Source organism: Marmota marmota, unplaced genomic scaffold (assembly GCF_001458135.2).
Source record: "Marmota marmota marmota unplaced genomic scaffold, marMar, whole genome shotgun sequence".
In the NCBI taxonomy this organism is placed as follows: domain Eukaryota; kingdom Metazoa; phylum Chordata; class Mammalia; order Rodentia; family Sciuridae; genus Marmota; species Marmota marmota.
The window spans coordinates 10,650,365-10,666,084 of NW_026000169.1; the positions used below are offsets into that span (position 1 = coordinate 10,650,365).

At 35.5% G+C, this 15,720-nt stretch overlaps 1 protein-coding gene across 19 annotated transcripts in view; it reads right to left on the reverse strand.

The window, feature by feature from the left end:
* The window catches only part of Sox5 (SRY-box transcription factor 5), a 960,532-nt gene that overhangs the window by 19,104 nt on the left and 925,708 nt on the right, over positions 1 to 15,720 (reverse strand). For 18 of the 19 annotated variants that reach the window (XM_048787312.1, XM_048787308.1, XM_048787306.1 and 15 more), the window contains one exon: positions 10,487 to 10,632. In XM_048787312.1, coding sequence (XP_048643269.1) covers positions 10,487 to 10,632 — 146 coding nt within the window. The remainder of the gene's footprint in view (positions 1 to 10,486; positions 10,633 to 15,720) is intronic. The other variant, XM_048787300.1, reaches the window with a different exon arrangement.

Sequence of the window (15,720 nt, forward strand, 5' to 3'; positions counted from 1 at the left end):
ATTTTGTAAGACAGTAATATAACCTGTGGATAAAATTTATGAATCCTATTAGTCATTATTTTGAAAATGTAAAACAGCAAATTGAGTATATTCAAATGGAAAAAGCAGATTCACTGATGAATGATAAAATTACAAATTACCCTTCTCTTGATACATTCAGCATTTGCATTTCTTCTTCTCTAATATACTTTGCCACCTTTCCCCTATACATTTCTATTACTTTCCCCATCTGTTCCATGGACAGATTCCTTCCTTCCTCCTTAGTAATATAGAAACTTCACACCTAGGCAAACTATGATATTGTATTTGTCGATTTTCTTTCTTTTTTATTTATCATTTTTGAGGAGTTGATTATAAAGGGGAAGAATCATTCAAAAGTTGATGCTGAATAACTAATTTCACTTTTCATAAAGAGAGAAATGTAAGCAACAATGACATGAGCACTTAACATGTATTCCAGAAAAAGATAGAAATAACTGCTACAAAGATTTCTTGAAGCACTTTGGTAGAGAATGTGATAAGAAGAAGCTAGAATGGATCCACTCAGGAAAATATTACAATGTCCTTGTCTTTTTTTTTTTTTTTCTGTAGGAAATGGAACGCAGACCATTGAGCAACCAAGCTAAATGACAAAAATTGTTTGGACTTGATTCACGTTTGGATTACTCTATCAATATCCTTGTTGTCATGATGGGAAAATTATAAAGGACCCTGAAAAAGTGTTTTAGAATGGGAAGAGAAGATAAACAATAGCTGTCTTAAATCTCTTAAGAACCTCTGAGTTTAAGAAGAACTAAGACCTGTTATTTGTTAAATAGAAACAGAATTTGACCATATGTAGCCAAGAGATAGAACAATGATCAAAGGTTATGAATTATCAGGTAGGACATAATGAGTCAGGGGCTGGGTTTGTGGCTCAGTGGTAGAGCACTTGCCTCGCACATGTGAAGTACTGGGTTTGATCCTCAGAAGCACATAAAAATAAATAAAGATATTGTGTCCATCTACAACTAAAAAAAAAAAAGATAATGAATCACCAGAGGAAATGTAATCCCACAGAGCTGTCTATCCAATGAATACGCTGCCTCAGGAAGTAAGAAATTTCATCTTCCTGGAGGTTTTCAAGTATTGGCCCTATGACTACCTGCCTGGCATATCAGACATACTGAAGAGGCAATTCAACAACAGATGATAGGTCAGATGGAAGGCCCTTTTAATTTTCTTTCAAACCTACAATTCCATGATTTTATGTCCTATTTGACTGAACTCCATAAAACAGACTTGAAACATTTGGGACAAATGTATAAAACTGCATATTTTCTCTATAAATGACAATTCCCTCAAAAGTTGTTAATTAATAAGCTTCAATACTTCAAGCCACTTCATTGATAATTGAGAGTTTCATAATCATTTTGTTAAATTCAAAGAAGATATTTCAAATTATGAAAAACAAAACAAATGATAGTTATTCAGATATATTTTGGGAGGAGACTGTCCCCAAACAATCAGACTTACAGATTCAGGTACTTTGTAAAAGGCACAATTATGTCCAAATTCAACATGACTAATTTAGTCCTTGAAAAAGGAACCACTGGCATGCAGAGGAAGAAGTCATTATGGCCTGGGTGTGGAGTGTTCAGAAAAGCCACCAAAAGGAATGTGTGGAAACAAATAACTCACAAAGCAGGCACACATGAATAGTGTCATGGCAAAACACAAGCCAGGCCCTCTTGCTTATTTGTCATTGCAGTGCTTATGGTGTGTACATGTGGGGAGGGCAGCAGAGCAAAGAAAATGAAGACTTGGGATTTCGAGTGTTTGTATATGTGGTCAGGATTCAACCAACGCCTACAAAAACCTTTGCTGTTCTTTCTCACTAGGGTAGACACACATACTTTGTACACTGAGTCAAATTGGAAGAATTAATGTGAGAAAAATAGGAGGCCAACAAAGAAAAGTAATAGAATTCCTAACGGACACAGGATGTCCAATAAGTGGGGGGACTGCATAAATGTAAACAGAAAACCAGAATGTTGCCTGATAATTGTTCCATAAACAATGGGTAATGTGGTTACTGAGCCTCAGAAATATATAGGATTTTTCTCTTTAATTTTTCCTTTGCAGGGAATAAAAGCCATAAAATTGTCAGCATTCTTACAAATGTAGCCTTGGTAGCCAGTACTTACTTCATTTAAATAAATCGAACAGGACTATTTTAAAGAGTCATGACTTGGTTCAGAGCTGCTAGGTCTGACAAATAGAAACAGGCACAACAAGGTTATGGTTCACTTTTCAATTATCCCTGGTAGTTTTAGGTGAAGAGAGAGAAAAAAGATAGACCAGAATAGATATTTAAAATCTCATTTTAATGAACAACTAAAACATCATTCCATGTTTTATCAGAACTGCTAGGAGAAGCAGAGGAAAGAAGATTGGGTATATTTCTCTATGCTTTCCCTGTTCATTCCTTATTGAAGGGTGAGGGAGTCAAACTAGGAAAAAATTAGGGAAAAAATATACAAATTTTGGAGAGGTTGATGGCTTAAATGAGACTTTTGTGATAGTCTCAGAAATGTGCTAAAGAATACACATGCCTAACTCTGGTCACAAGCTCATCAAATAGGCACTGGCTTACTTTCTTCATGTTCTCCTGCGTGATCCTTTAGAAAACAGTCTGGACTTGGAGCCAGAGGACCTAGATCAAAAATCTGATCTACCATTTAAATTCCTCTAATGTCAAATTTCAGGATTTTTTTTTAAGAAAAAAGTAACACAAAGACTATACTCTGATACTTACATTAGGAAATTGAAATATGATGTAAAAGCCCAAAAAATCTTAAAGTACAAAATAAATATTAATAGTCTTTATTGCTGCTATGACTCATAGGCATAAAAAATGTCTTTCTCAATTATAAAAGAGGAGAAAGGAGTGCTGGGAATGGTTCAATATTATTAGCAATTATTATTGCTAATAATAATTTGGTAATTATTCCTTTGAAATAAATGCTAAATTTAGAATATTTAAATTTAGAATATTTAAATATTTAAATGTGACTTTTAGTTCATATTGTAAATAGCTTGGAAAAACATGATACTAGAGAATATGATACATCTACCAAATATAAGGGAATAATTGAGAACAATTCTATGTCAGAGCAGAGTCTTACTATGCAATTTTTGTAAAGAAGCAATTTGATCTTGAGGAATAGAAATGGATCAATGGAAAGAGGAAGGAAAAAAATTCTGATAGGCTACATTCATAAAAAAAATTCTTCTGGTCCAATAACAAAAATGAGTCTTACAGAAACTTCAGAAAATCTAGAAATGTGGCAACAGAGATGTCAATGCATAGCCCCATAACCTTGACATAACTATTGTTCACATTTTATTGAATATTCTTTTAGTCTTTTACCTATGCACTGTGGAAATATACTTCTAAAATAGCTAGACTATGCTTTACTTAGTGTTTTCCTTTCTTTAAGGAAACACTATTGTTAGGAGATACCCATATCCTTAGATGAAGAGACATTTTCACTCATCAGAGAGGCCTGTGGGTGTCTCTGGAAGCCCACTTTGGCATGCCCTATGAGTCTCATTTTATTGGACCATCCTGCACTAACCCCTCTACCAGAATGATGTAAAGAACACAAGACTCTCTGTTTGAAAACATGCACAGCTTTTCTAGGCTTGAAAATTAAACCATAAAAAGTTTACTGAAAAAAAAAAAAACCTTTAAAAAGCTCCTTAAAAACTCACACCATAATTGCTCCCCACCAAGCGTGGGCACTTGCTAGCTGCAAGTAGTGGCACTGTGACAAATGTAGCAAAACTGAAAGCGGGCTATACTAAGAGAAAGAAAAAGTCTTCCACTGGCCATCTGTGAAAATAAGGCATGTGGCCATTAAATGCAGAGGCTGTAAATATACACAAACTCCATGAAGCAAATGGCAAAAAAGGACTAAACTTCAAGCTCAAACAAATCAAAATGTTTAATGCATAGTTACCACTGCTGGACGAAAACAGCTCTGATCTTTGCAGTCTGCAAACTCGGCATGTATTTCAATTAAATACCCCCAAAAAGGAAAGAAAGAAAAAGAAAGAAATGAAAAGACATAGAAGAAAACAGTCTGGAACAAAAGGCTATAGACGGACTATGCTCAATTTCGAGAAACAAACAGCCCCTTTAACTTGCACCAGCCTGTCGAGAATGTCGATTGGAATTATTGAAAGACTGACATATAGAGTGATGGATGGGTGATGACATAATACTTATTTGCCTTTTTGTCATGGTTTTTGAAAACTGGCTGCTCTGTGCTGATAATATTCACCAAGGGGTTTCCTCTTCCCCTCCATCCCATAAGAAGTGTTCCCTAGCTAAGATACTCAGAATTAAGAAGGTTTCATGAATGAAAAACAAAAGGAAAGAAAACCAAAGGATCAAATGCCAACTGGCATATAAAGAGCTGGTCTAGATTTTCTAATAATTGGTTGCTAGAAAGCAGTCCCATTTTATACATTTTTAGGATAGAGAGACTCTAATAATAAAAAGACAAATATTCAACTTAAGATTCTGTGTATCTTTAAAGTCACCAAATAAATAATTACATGCAAATATAGATATTAAGAATATATACTCACTTTTATACAAATAAATTTTTCAATTAAAATTGAAATATTCTAATTTGTTCCTAGGCAAATCCTAGCCAGAGGATTTAAAAGATTGGGAACTTTTAAAAGACACACATGCCCTATAATATCTCCTGCTTTTCCACAGGGTTGCAATGATCTATCTTATTTATCGCTTCCAAAAGTATTTCCCTACCATGTCTGCCTCCTTTCTGAGGCTCTTCTGATCACTGAAATATGGATTTCAAATTTGACTTATTTGATTCATTTTAACCAGCGGTGATGTTTACAAAAGCCATCTAGAAATCATTAATTGAAGCCTCCTCCACTGAATAGAGAGGCATGAGTTCCTTCATACTCACTTTTTCAAAGCAAAGCCTATAATTCACAATTCCTCGCAGGCCTTCTTATCTAAGGGAAGGAGCATGTGTTAGATAACGCTGAACTAGATGCACTGTGTCAGTTTCCGAAGAGTTAACAGCGCTGGCCCCATCCATCAGATGGCCAGTGAAGCATCGAGAAAGAATGATGGATGTAAAATTATTACAGGGCTGCCATCCGATACACTTACTGCCATTTGTAACTAATGCTGGGAACGACACACTTTTTTTCATTATTAAACATCCACATTAAGTCAACATTGGTCACTGTCATTTCATGTTTGGCACTCTGTTAAAGGGAAAGAAAAGGGCTGACAATGGCTGAAAAGAGAGGTTGTAACAGAAGAGATTCCAAGCACCACAGTCATAAAATTTACCTTTGTTTATGAATCGGCCTAAATAATCTGTGAAAGGATTTCTTGTGAATATGTCTGACAAGTAGCCCAAACGAGAAACTGCTATCACTACTGAGTAAATTATTATTTAAAATATACATGTTTTTCCACCAAATTTGCACTTTATCCTATAGAAATTTACAAAGAATTTTCCTTAAACCTGAAAAGAAAGACATTCTCCTAGCAATTATTTTCAGTTTTAGATGAATTCATAACATGTGTGCTTGCTTATATTCCAGGTACACTGTAGGCAAATAATGTTTGGTGAATAAATTTTCTATCTTATGAAATATATGCATACATTTGCATGCTTATTTCTGTGAGTGACATCTGTTTAAAATAAGAAAGCAAGCCATCTTAACATGTATAGAGCATGTGTGTGAACACACATTTGTATATTTAAAATGTCATCAAGCAATGTTTTCCTATGCATATGCTTGTAAGTCATTTAATTCTTTGTGAACTGCGACATGGTATAAGACTCTGGACACATAATGGTGGAAAAGCCAAAGGTAGCTAGACCGCAATGATTAGGAAACAAATAAAACAACTCAGTTTCTTGACGGCTGAGATTTTATATCATTTTTATAATGCAGTTGTGTCTATTGCCTTTTCCTACCCCAAATGTCATTCTGGTCTTTCTTCCCTACTTTTTATCTCAAGATATCCCCTTGACCTCAGGGAAGATAATTTATTTAATTCATTTACATAAAATAATCTGCCATCAATTTTGGTCTTTTTTTCTCTTTGGCCAGGAATTTCCTTAAAAATGTTCACATATTCAGTTCCAGCCTATGAGTTGTTGGTGGAAACCAGTTATCTAGAGGTAATAAAACATTCCCATGTGAATCAAGGCTGAATTTAGCAAAGAGAAAACTCCTTTATTCCAAGTCAGCCTGCCCTCAGGTGGGTGAGATAGCTGTATGATCAGCAACAATTTTGTGACTCAGAAAAACCAATAAAGTCACAGAGATTTCAACCGTGAGATTATTGAGTTGATGGACTAAGGCCACCAACCTCCAACTACTGAACTTTGTTATGTGATAACGATTAAGCACTGTTTAAGCTATCGTATTTAGACTGCCTAATGCAATCTAAAAGAGATATTTCTAACAGATAGGGCTGTAAAGGCACAGTCTTTCCATAAGGCTACATTTGCAATGAGGTAAATCAGCTGGGAAACTTCTGGTCTATTCCACGTTTCAGTTGCATGCGCTGGGTCCTCATTGCTTTAACTAACACTGCCTGGTAGGTTCAGAACACCAAAACTGAGGTTAGATGATTGTCTATTAGGTATAGATCCCTTCAAACTAAAGGTCTGGAACCTGCTACACAGTTGGCCCTACAGTCAAAATTATGTCATTTGGGTGTTAATGAAGTAAAGTGAGTATTTTTTAACAAAACAAATATATGAGAGTCTTCTTTCTATTCCTTCCTACCTGAGAAGCTTACTTTTTCATCCATAACACTGGGATTAGTGTTACAGTGTTATCTGTAACCGAGCTGTGATGAAAGATAACATTACTTGAATACACAATCAGTCTATAATTAACCAGCAATGACAATTATAAATAACACTATGTCCCAGAGTTTCCAAGAAACCTGACACACACAGTTCTTGGGTTTGTTGAAACACTTCCAAGAAAAGTAAAGAAGTGAAAAATCTTTTAGAAGTCTTCAATTAAAATGTGTTTCAGTAAAAATGACTTTCATGATGTTTTGGTTCATATCACTGGAAAACATTTGTCCCTATCTTCACACCTCTAATTGTTTTCACTGTCCAATTACAGCTTTTCAGAATTAAGACCTTTGAGTTGGGACAACCATGCTGGCTTTTTGAGATGTGAGGAAGAATTAAAGTGCACAAGGTTTGTGCACCCCAGAAAACAGATTTCCACTATAGGATTTTAATTATCTGTATCTCAGGTCATGCTATTGTGCATCTTTTAGACTGATCTAAAGTACCAGGATGGACTTCTTTTCTCTCCTTTTTCCTTCATCTAGCTCCTTTTTTTTTTCCTGCTTTGTCTCCCTCACTCTTTATCTTTCACATTCTTTACAGGTTTAGAAAGTTATGAGTATTATTTTAGATAGAAAAATGTCCTTTTGGGGGGATTCAAATGATATGAGAAGATAATAGTGCAAAATATTAAAATAATTTATCATATATTCTGTTTGTCTTTCCTCAAGAACTATGAAGCAAAATTTCAAACCAATTACTGATCTGCATTTGCACTGGGTCTGGATAAAGCTGAATGATTATAAAAATCTGAAAGAAGGTAGGTATTAGGAGAATAACAGCACAATATGCATAGCAATGTTTCTTTCTGTGGGAGAATATGTATCACTTTTGTCATCACACATATATAACTGATTATGCTAAGAAACGAGTGCTCTTTATTCAGTCCTGACAGGCTCACTCACATAAATATGTAAAACAGTCAAAATAATAATTTGATTTAAACTGTAAGCTGTATAAAAATGGAGACCATATTTTCTGGTTCAAAAACCACACCTCCAGGGTTGCACAGACATACCTAGTTGAACAGGAAGGAGGAACCACAAACCTTGGTAAGACCTGCTTCAAAGAGTAGCCATGATCTTAATTCATTCTCAGATGCCAGAGTCACAGGAGGGATGAGCTAATTCAGATCTTTCAGTGGAGAAGTTGTACTTACATGAGGGTCTGTCAGACTATTACAATAGTTGAACTGCTTCATTTGCAAAATTTTAGTTTTTCTCTTAAAAACCAATAAAAACATGAGTTTGGGATTTAATTCAACTACATGCAAAGTACATGCTAAAGAGACTTAGGAATACAATCTTCTCAAGAATACAGACATCTTAATTGGCCAATAGATATTGGCAGGTATGACTTCAAAATAGATTTATTTGTTGAAGTAGTTTTAACTCCACAAAAAGAGAAAGGAATATTGAAGCTGTAGCTTTCAACAAAGGCAACTCTCACTCTTGCAACCCAAATTAGAGGTGCTAATCAAGGAAATAAAATAAAGTATGTTTGTGGAGGTGGACAAGAAGTGGAAAAAGGTCCCCTTACAATGGCCAAGTATGGAATAAAGTAAATGCAGATGGTTCCACTCCTGTTACTTAATCAAAAGGCCGCACAGAGTCACTGGAGCCAGCATAAAGTCATGCGTTAGAACAACAGCTGATCTGTATTAGAGAAGATTAACTCACAGTGCCATGGTGGAGGGCCCAGGATTATTTTATGTACTTCCATTGCCTTACAAGCCGTCAGCACAATTATTGCCCTCCGATGTGAATGACTGATCTGTAACCACAGCTAAACAGCATGCTGCTTAGGGGCCTAGGAGCTTCATGAAGATGAATTTCCATACCATCAAAGTGCTTTTAATGGGCTCCCTGATCCAACCACAAGGCCTGTTTTGCAAGTATATAGAACTCAGGATGAAGGCTTCCTGTCCAAAAGGATTTGGTCGGTTGTCACTTGACAATTCCCAGCCAGCACAGGGGAGGAGAGGGGGGAGATAGGTAGAGTTGTCTCTGCTTTGGAGGATTAAAAAAAAAAAAAAGGGTACAGATGCTTGCTGAATGCAACCAACTGCTGTATCCACAGCTGAATTCAATGCGCTTAACAAATAACGGCAATTTAGCTATGCTTGCGAGGAATAGCTTGAGTCACTTTGCATTAGCATCTGGCTGAGTGTTAAACTCATTTCTACATGGGGAGCACAGAAAAGGAATTTCTGTTCAAGCATCCTTTCAAGAATGTTTAAATATTTGAATATAAATTCCTTTATGCTTGCTATCATTCCTTCTTAGACCTGTCACTTTGCTTTTCCCTTTCTCTTCTGGTGCTTAGCTAGAAAAATTTTGGGTCCTCCTCACTGCACCGATGTCACACTTCTTAGAAAGCTGAAAGGGATGTCTCCTGACCCATGCTTTGCTCTCCCCTCTGGAAACAGAGCAGAATTGAAATTGTATCTCCATCCTAAATTTTACCCATGTAAGAACTCAAGAAAAAAGGAGCTGTGACCCTCCATGTCACCTGCACTATGCAGATTGCTCCCTGCCTACTGATAGTGCATTTACTTCCATATAAAAGCTGGGAAACCAGCTACCTATCCAAATTAGCAATCTGCTCATTCTGAACAATTTTGTTTGGCTCATACACTTCCCATGATGATGAACTTCCAAGTTATTGCTAAGTAACCGATCATTTTCCTCCTTATCTACTACAGGGGATTCAGTAACATTTTACGATTTCCATTCAAAACATCAAATATTACCAAAGAGGTACCCCATTCTAAGGCTTCTATAATTGCCTACATTTCTTTCTGTGTAAAATACAACTTATGGGGCTGGGGTTTGTGGCTCGGGGGTAGATCACTCGCCTAGCACATGCAAGATTCTCAGCACCACATAAAAATAAATAAATAAAATAAAGATATTGTATCCAACTACAAGTAAAAAAAATACAATGTATGCTTAAACAAAACAGGTTAAAATCATTACAGCTCAGACAAATTCAGAAGTTTCACTAACTTGAAGTGTAATAAATAATGTCAAAAATTTTTAAAGCACATTTTGTTTCATGATACAAATGTTCCAGTTGTGCAGTTGCCCAACCCTTGACAGTGCTTTGCACTGGAAACATTATGACAAGCTCAGGATCTACATACTTAGAATATGAGCACGGGTATCATCCAAGCTTATGCTGATTAAAGAAGATTCAGCATTTTCAAATCCAGCTCATCCTCAAATACAAGTTAAGCATCTCTGTAAAGCAAAACTTTCACTCAGGCTCAGATATTTCAAATGCCACTTAATTTTAATACAAACTGGCGGTATAAAAGTGGATATCAATTGTCAATAAAGTTTGGAGATGGATAAAGAGAATTATAACTCTTCCCATTTCCAGATGGTTTAGATTAAGATGGGCCTGGGGACTTGTGCATTGATGGAGAGAAAACAGGCGGGAGGGAGAACCATCATGCTGAGGATGGTAGATTAAAGAAAAGCAAAAAAGAAAGAATAGAAAAGAAAAACATCCAGGCACTTTAATGAAGTATTCCTGGAAAATAAGCTATTTCGTGAACTGACCTTTTCTGTCCGGCAGTTATTGAGACCTAGACTATTCACAACAGCCACCTTCCCATCAAGCACCTGTTGTTCCCGCCGAAGTTGCTCCTTCATCTGCCGTGCTTCTTGGATGGCCTTGGTGACAGCATCATGGTCATTTAAATAACCTGGAAAGGAGACAGATCAAATGTACAAATGCATGGGTAAGCTAACCTTAATTTAACCCACACAAATCTCTTCTGTTTGGAGTAATGGTTAATATTTGACATATAATAATTTCTTTGTTGAATTTATCTAAAGCAAATGAATGAATAATAGATGACTGATTCACATAATCATACATGTTGCCAAACATCTGTAATCAATACATGTTTATACACATATGGACATTTCCAAATATTTAGAAAGAAGTGTAAAATGTACTTTTAAGCAAATTTTAGTAATTATCTGAGCATTTGGTGGAATCAAAAATAGAACCTATGTATGATTTTTTTTTCATGCAAGGAATATTTGAATGTTACCGCAGGACATAGTTATTGATAATTACCACTATGATTATTGAGTCTCTCTTAGAATTAAAAAGGTCATTTTAGAGTTTTTGTATAGCTCTATTAGGTTTGTCATATATAGAGGGAATAAATCATTATTAACAGAAGAACATTTCCCCCCTAAATCTATTTATGGTGAAATAAACTACAGGTGGCAGTGGTTTGCTATGGATGCAAACTTGCAATAGTTAAGAAGCTAAATTTCAAGCACAGAATGTAACTAAGCACCTGTAATTGATCAGAAATTGTGGCTATTGTTAACTGTAGTCACAACTCACTCTCTAAATAAGATGGTTAAATGTCTGCAGCTCTACAAACCAGTCAGTGAAAAACAATACCAAATATTTCTTGTAAAGAATAATAGGGACAAGGTGCTAAACTAATTAAAATTTAACTTTAATTTTAACACTGGTCATCTATTTATTTGCTGCACATTAGTATGAGGTGCTGTATGATCTTAGAGTAGAATCCTAATGGAAAACAATGGCTTTTGCAAATATTTAGAGGAAAGCTAATACCTCATCTTTCTCCCTATCTTTTAACTGGGGCATAAAATGGCATAAAATGAATCTGTAATATGAAATTGCCCAGAAAAGGGACTTGTTTGTGACATGAGGCTAAATCTAACCAGATCCATTGGTGAATTGTGACAGATGGAGGGACTGTGAGACAGAAGGCAGGCACTAATCACACATAAAATGACCGGCTTGCCTCAACATGTTCCATGGATTCCAGCAAACTTTACACCCTAATCCATTTTTAGAACAAAAAACATCTGGGCCATAAATCCTCTAATCTGCCAAAACACGCTATTAAATCCCATGATTTGTTGAAAAACACTAAGATTAAAGAAAGGAAATATAAAATGGCTAACTGCCGTGTTAGGAAAGTGTTATTAATACTCTTTCTTTGTCTCAATTATGAATGTTCTGGTACTAAAGAGCCTTGTCTAATCATGTCAGATTACACATGCTCCTTGTATTGCTAGACTCTTCTATCTGATCTGTTGATTGCCAAAAAACATAAAATATTTTCTTGCTGCTTAAACATTTCTATTGAAGAAACTGATGTCAGATTAGTGCAGTGCTTCAGTGTGGAGGGTTTCTAAATGATCCATGCCTTCCCTCCTACCACACAGACTACACCTGGTCTTCTTAGCATTCTTGACATCAAAAGATAAGTTCCAGGGTAGGTGGTGGAACAGAAATCTTGAGAACTATTATATATTTTGCTTTACAGAGCTAGTAATTGGAATTTATTCAAAGAACAAAATACCTTTGCTCCTTATAAATACAATATGAATTGGAAACAACTATTTAGACCTAGGACTGATCTTCAGGGTTAACATTACTCTAAAGGATGATTGTGTTTAACTTTATATCATCCCCTGATGTGGTTCTCCTGAATAGTCTTCTTCACATATTATTCCTGACCTTGCTTGTTCTGTTCTTTTATTACTCTGGAAAGAAGTACAACTCTTAAACGACAGTGTTGGCCTGGGTACATTCATTTAGTAAGATCTTAAGAGGATCAGCCCGATTTTCCTGTCCTGTAGCCCCTGTTTATGTTCAACCTGGCATAGTTCATTTCTGAAGTCTATTTAGTTTCCATGTAGTCTATTTAGTTTCTTCAGAACACAAATATATTTGAGATGGTTTGGCACTTGGTGTTGAATAAGATCATGAATTCTTTATGCTTTTTAGGGACTGCCAAGATAACACTGTGTAGGAAAATGGTTAAGATAGAGACAAGAGGAATGTAAATTATCCGAAGGTGGATAACGGACAAACCTATGTTCTGCATAGGCTATTTCCATTTTGAGGTGTAAATGGTGGTTTCTTTAAAATAAACATTGCTCTTGAGTTTTAGTTACAATATTAAATGAGAAATTTTCCTATCTTGAGTCATAAGGTCATTGATATACTAAAAAGGTGCAATCTAGGTTCACCTGATGGTTCTTTATATTTTATTTTCATCAAAGTCACCAAATGCCCACTCCTGCTGACTACCTCTTTTCAACAAATGGCTTTGTTTCAGATTCTGGAAAGCCCAGTAAGCCCAAACACTTACCTTCCTGTCCACACCCAATTCCTATCATTTGCTGGCTTCAAATCCCTGTTTATGCTCCCTTTCCCCTCCTGTTTCAATGAAAATGGTGTCTTTACTTTCAGTGAAGGAAAATCCTCTGAGTAATGTTCTAGGTTTCTATTTCTCTTCATTGATAGTTCTGTTTCTCATTATATCATACATCTGATCTCCTCTACTATTGCTACCTCCTCAACTTGTAAATACTGAAGTTTCTCTCTTTTAAAACAAGATTCCTGTAAGTTTATTTTGCCCTCTCTTTCCAACTGTGTTTCTATTTGCATTCTAGGTCAAGCTTCTCAAAGATGGTTTATCTTATACTCTCATTCTTTCTTTACTCCGCAGTTCCCACTACATTCACATTCCTGATTCCTGAGGTCTTTCCATTGCCAAATCCAAGGGCACTTTCCACTCCTTGCAGACTGACAGCATTGGCCATCCCGCCATTATAGGAACTCCTTTTCTTGATTCTCATCATACCTCTGTTCCCCTTCCTTCCTGCCTCCTTCATCTTCATATTCTTGTCTGGGATCCTTTCTTCTCCTGCTCGTCAAATTTTGGTCCAAGTTTTTAATCATCAAAGTGTATGTTTTAGAGTTGGGAAAGCCTGAATTAAAATCCTAGTTTTACTACTTACTAACTAATATAAACTGCACAAATTATTGTCTCAGTTGTCTCACTGATTACATGGGGATAATACTCAATAGATAAGACAAATGCTGTCAAAATTAACTGAGTTAATATATCTTCTTAATGTAATAAATGGGCCATGAAAGTTAGTCATTAACCATCACTTTTTTTTTTTTTTTAACAAAGTGGCCTATTGAAATATGTAGATTTGGGAACTGGATTCAGATGGATCTGGATTTCTACTTTTTGGAAAGTGTGATATTTGACAAATTATAACACTTAATTTCCATTTCCCTCAATTGTAAAATGAACATAAAGTTAATAGAAGAATGAAATGAAGTAACACATGAGGGAGTAGAAATCTGAGTTGGTATCATACTGTTAAGTCCTTTCATTTCTCTTTCATTTTTCCTATATGCTTTCTCACTCACAGTACTTTTATTACATGCCTTTGAACATTACAACAAAATCTGTAATGGTATGTTATTTCTTGGTAGGTATAGAGGTTCAATGAAATGGAAGTCAAGTCCATCAGAGTTCAAAGAGATCCAAAATGGACATTTAATACATTTTATTCTGCCTTCATTATAAATTTAGGTAGCAATTGCACCTAGAGGCAGGATCAGAAAGGAAGCTACTACGAGTGAAAGAAAAGTTTGGTGAGTCTCAACATCAGAAAGGAAATGATAAGGCAAGGGTCAATGTGACTTCTAATTAATATTTTAAATAAGATTTGGAAAATGTTGGCTAGGGGTAATTAATGTAAGAAAACTTGTGAGATTCTATAACTTTTTAAAATGTACCACAATTTGATGTTTTATCCTTGGTGTTTCTTTTTAATCATTCAAAAAATGTTCAAGTTTTTCTTTTTCTGTGCTCTTTAAGACCCCTTGTATATTATCAGGGGCAAAAAAGAAGGGACAGACAAATTTTAGAGAAGAAAAAAAGTGGGGTAGGGAGGGAGAGCATGGGAGGAAGATTACCTCTAGATAGGGAAGAGGTATGGGTGAGAAAGGGAGGGGGAAGGGGAATAGCATGGATGGTGGAAGGAGACCCTCATCATTATACAAAATACATGTATAAATATGTGAATTTAGTGTCAATATACCTTATATACAAAGAGATATGATAAATTGTGGTATAAATGTGTATTAAGAATTGTAATGCAAAAAAAGAGAGTTCATGTATAATGGCATAATTTGGAGTGAACATACTTTATATACAGAGTTACGAAAAATTGTGCGGTGAATGGATAATTATAAATGTAATGCATTCCAGTGTTGTCATTTATGTAAGAAATAAATAAATATATAAATAAATAAAATACATGGTAAAAAAATTCTAAAGGGAAAGAATTAATAATGAGTGCTAGACCAGGGGGAAAGAAAAGAAACAGAATATTCTATAAATGTCTTGAATTGTGTTCACCAGAAAGATATATCTAAAGCTTTGGTCCCCCATAACTTGGAAAACACTCATTTTGGGAAATTGGGTCTTTGAAGATTCAAGTCAGTTAAGGATCTTGAGGTGATCTCACCCTGAGATTAGGGTAAAAGTCCTAAAGCCAATGAATGTTATTCTTTGAAGAAAAGTAGACTAAGATTTGACACAGAGAGACAGGGGAATATGTCAATATGGAAGCAAGTACTAGAGTTATGCATCTAAAAGCCAGAGAATGCCATGAACTGCCAGCAGCCACCAAGAACCAGGTGAAAGGCATGAAACAGGTTCTTCTTGAGAGCCTCCAGAAGAAACTAACTGTGCTACACCTTGACTTAAGATTTCTAGTCTCCAGAATACCAAGGCAGTGAATTTCTCTTATAAGCTACCTAGTTTATAGTCATTTGTTTTGACAGTCCTAGAAAGTCAACATGGCACCCTCAGTCTTAAACATGTTCCTAAAAATTATTGGGTGATTGAAAATACTGTAAATTAAGTATGGACTTCCTCAAGCCCTGGTTTCCAGGTACAATTATCTGTCTACTAACTTCT